Source organism: Python bivittatus, unplaced genomic scaffold, assembly GCF_059951505.1.
Source record: "Python bivittatus isolate LINGU-HERP-01145 unplaced genomic scaffold, Pbiv_v1 ctg000470_np1212, whole genome shotgun sequence".
Classification (NCBI taxonomy): domain Eukaryota; kingdom Metazoa; phylum Chordata; class Lepidosauria; order Squamata; family Pythonidae; genus Python; species Python bivittatus.
Genome location: NW_028277065.1, coordinates 553442 through 556072, shown reverse-complemented (window position 1 = coordinate 556072; position 2631 = coordinate 553442). Strand labels below are relative to the sequence as shown.

Here is a 2631-nt window from a genome sequence, read left to right as displayed (position 1 = left end):
CCAGCAGTGAGTCGGAAGTTCTTCCACTCCCACCCCTTTTTTGCCTACCCATGTTCTGTATCATGGGTTGTTTAGTATTTCATAAAATTGGGCTGTAATCTCGATGTTAATTTTGAAGGGCATTGCAACTGCAATCATTCAAATGGCTTGAGGATTTAAAATCCAAGACATTTAACATACTGGGAGAGGCTGAAACATACTCTTATTTTTCTTTCAGAAACTTAATACATTTGGTACAATTCATTAAGTATATTATATACTTTTTGCTTTCCTTGATCACTCCCTTAGTATGTATGCATATGTTTTAGTATGCATATATATTTGAAAGAGACTTAGATTTCCTCTTTTCTCACATTAAAAAGGCACCATTTTAACTGTGTGTTATAATTTGTTTAGTTATTTACAAAATTGAGGACAAAAAAAAAAAAAACCTTAGCATCCATTAATTGTTTTAATTCATCTGTTAGAGAGAGAGAGAGTTCAAATTAACTGTTTCTTTCCAAGTTGTTCAAATGCTTGGAAAGTTTTCAGGACTCATAAGAGATTTTTTTTTTTAATCTGTACTACTTTCACTTACTTATCTGTATACATAAATGATAGAAAATAGTTCAAAAATATTTGATTTCTAATTAATAATCAAACCCCTTTATCAACACACTTTTCTAATTATTTTTGATCCCAGAAGCAAAATTAAGTATTTCTGAAAAAAAAAAGATCTTTTTTACTACTTTGTAGTGGAACCTAACTCATAAAGTATGAATGTACTAGACAGACTTTGAAGATTTACCTCTGGCATGTATGAATATGCCAAAAACATACCATTTCTTTATTTAAATTAAGATCATGGCAACATTTTTAAATATCTTAATTTACAAATGTGAAAGAAAATGTGACACATTTGTTCAGGCATGTTCAGTTTTTTTTTTAATTGTAAAAAAACAACAAAAGTTACATAAAAGAATGTTACAAAAGACTACCAAATCTACATATGAACAAGTTCATTAAAGTAACTCATAGGTTGCAGGATTAGGCACAAGCTATACATTTCTCAAGAAGAATCTTATTATATTAAAACACTTCTTTATAGAGTTGCATTCATACAGTTATTAGTTCAGTGCTGTACTCATTGCACATCTTCACCTAACACATTTGATTGCCTTGGGTGGATTACAGTGGTCCTGAAGCATTATTGGGATGTTTCTTTCAGCCTTTATATATATAAATGGCATTTAAACCAACCCTTTAAAAATGTCCCTTCATTACTCCTTCAATAAACATTATTTTCATATTGGTGATCAGGTGTAAGTTCGACATGTAAAACATACTCATGTTTTATTACCAAAACTATTTCTACACAATCATTAAATTTACAGTTTGAGAATTCTCTGGAAGGATCAAAGGATTAAACTACATTTTTTCTTTTTCCTGAAAATCTCCAGGCAATTAGTTTCCACAGTCCTCGTTTCATATCTTTATTCCGTATGCTATACATTACGGGATTCATGATTGGTGGAACAACACAATACGCTACAGCAGCCACCACATCCATCTGGGATGGAGTAGTGCTGATTGGTTGTGAGTAAGCAAAGACACCAAAAACGTAGTACATGGATACCACAACAAGGTGAGGCAAACAGGTAGAGAAGGCCTTCTGCCTTCCTTGCTCAGAGGGGATTCTTACTACTGCCTTGAAGATCTGTGCGTAAGAAATAATAATGAAAAGAAAACAGGCAAAATGTAAAGCACACGCCAGAGCAATAGCCCCAATTTCAATGAGATACATATCAGAGCAGGAGAGCCTGAGCAGTTGTGGGATTTCACAAAAGAACTGGTGGATCACATTGGAGCAAAAGGGGCTTGCAAATGTGGCACCAGTGTGCACTGTTGCTGCTAGAATGCCAATCATCCATGCACAGCCTGCCAATTGGATACATCTGTTTCTGTCCATTATAGTTTCATATTGAAGTGGATGGCAAATGGCAACAAAGCGGTCATAGGCCATCACTGTCAACAGAAAGAACTCAGATACTGCAAAGAGAACAAGGGAGAATATTTGGGCAGCACAATGAGAATAGAGGATTATCCTTGATCTCATTAAGCAGTTGGCCATGACCTTGGGGATGGTGACTGAGATATATCCCAGGTCAGCAATTGCTAGATTTAGGATAAAGAAATACATTGGGGTATGAAGGTGAATATTGAGAATTACTATGATGATGATGAGCAGATTCCCAATCACAGATGCAATATAAATGACAAAAAACACCAAAAAGTAGAAATTCTGCAACTCTGGAACATCAAATAAACCAACAAATACAAAATATGTTGCCATGCTTTCGTTCGGCATTTTTTTAGGCAAAAGGTTATCCTGTGGCTTCTAGAAAGGAAGGGGGAAGAAAACTGCTATTAAGTTAAACAGAGAAAAAAAATTAAAAACTTTCAGATCAACTGTTATTAAACTAATATAATCACAAATATCTTAATCATTAATGTGACCAATCACAAGTGCAGAAACCTAATATCATAAGCCCAATCCTGCTGCCCCTGAAAAACCTTTAAATTTATGTCTTGAAACCCACATTCTTAATCTCTTGGAATCCATATACTTCTCTTTATTTGTTGTCCATGGAT

General features: G+C 34.2%; 1 protein-coding gene across 1 annotated transcript; it reads right to left on the bottom strand.

Annotated features, from left to right (window-relative positions):
- Positions 1-1402: 1402 nt before the first annotated feature.
- On the bottom strand, positions 1403-2347 carry LOC148215513 (olfactory receptor 14A16-like). Its single transcript, XM_088142904.1, has one exon. It carries the CDS (start codon positions 2345-2347, stop codon positions 1403-1405), a length of 945 nt encoding a protein of 314 aa, XP_087999030.1.
- Between the last annotated feature and the right edge of the window lie 284 nt (positions 2348-2631).

What these genes read in the sequence shown, in the direction of transcription:
- LOC148215513 (XM_088142904.1), bottom strand. Translation starts at nt 2,347, where the DNA reads ATGCCGAACGAAAGCATGGCAACATATTTTGTATTTGTTGGTTTATTT.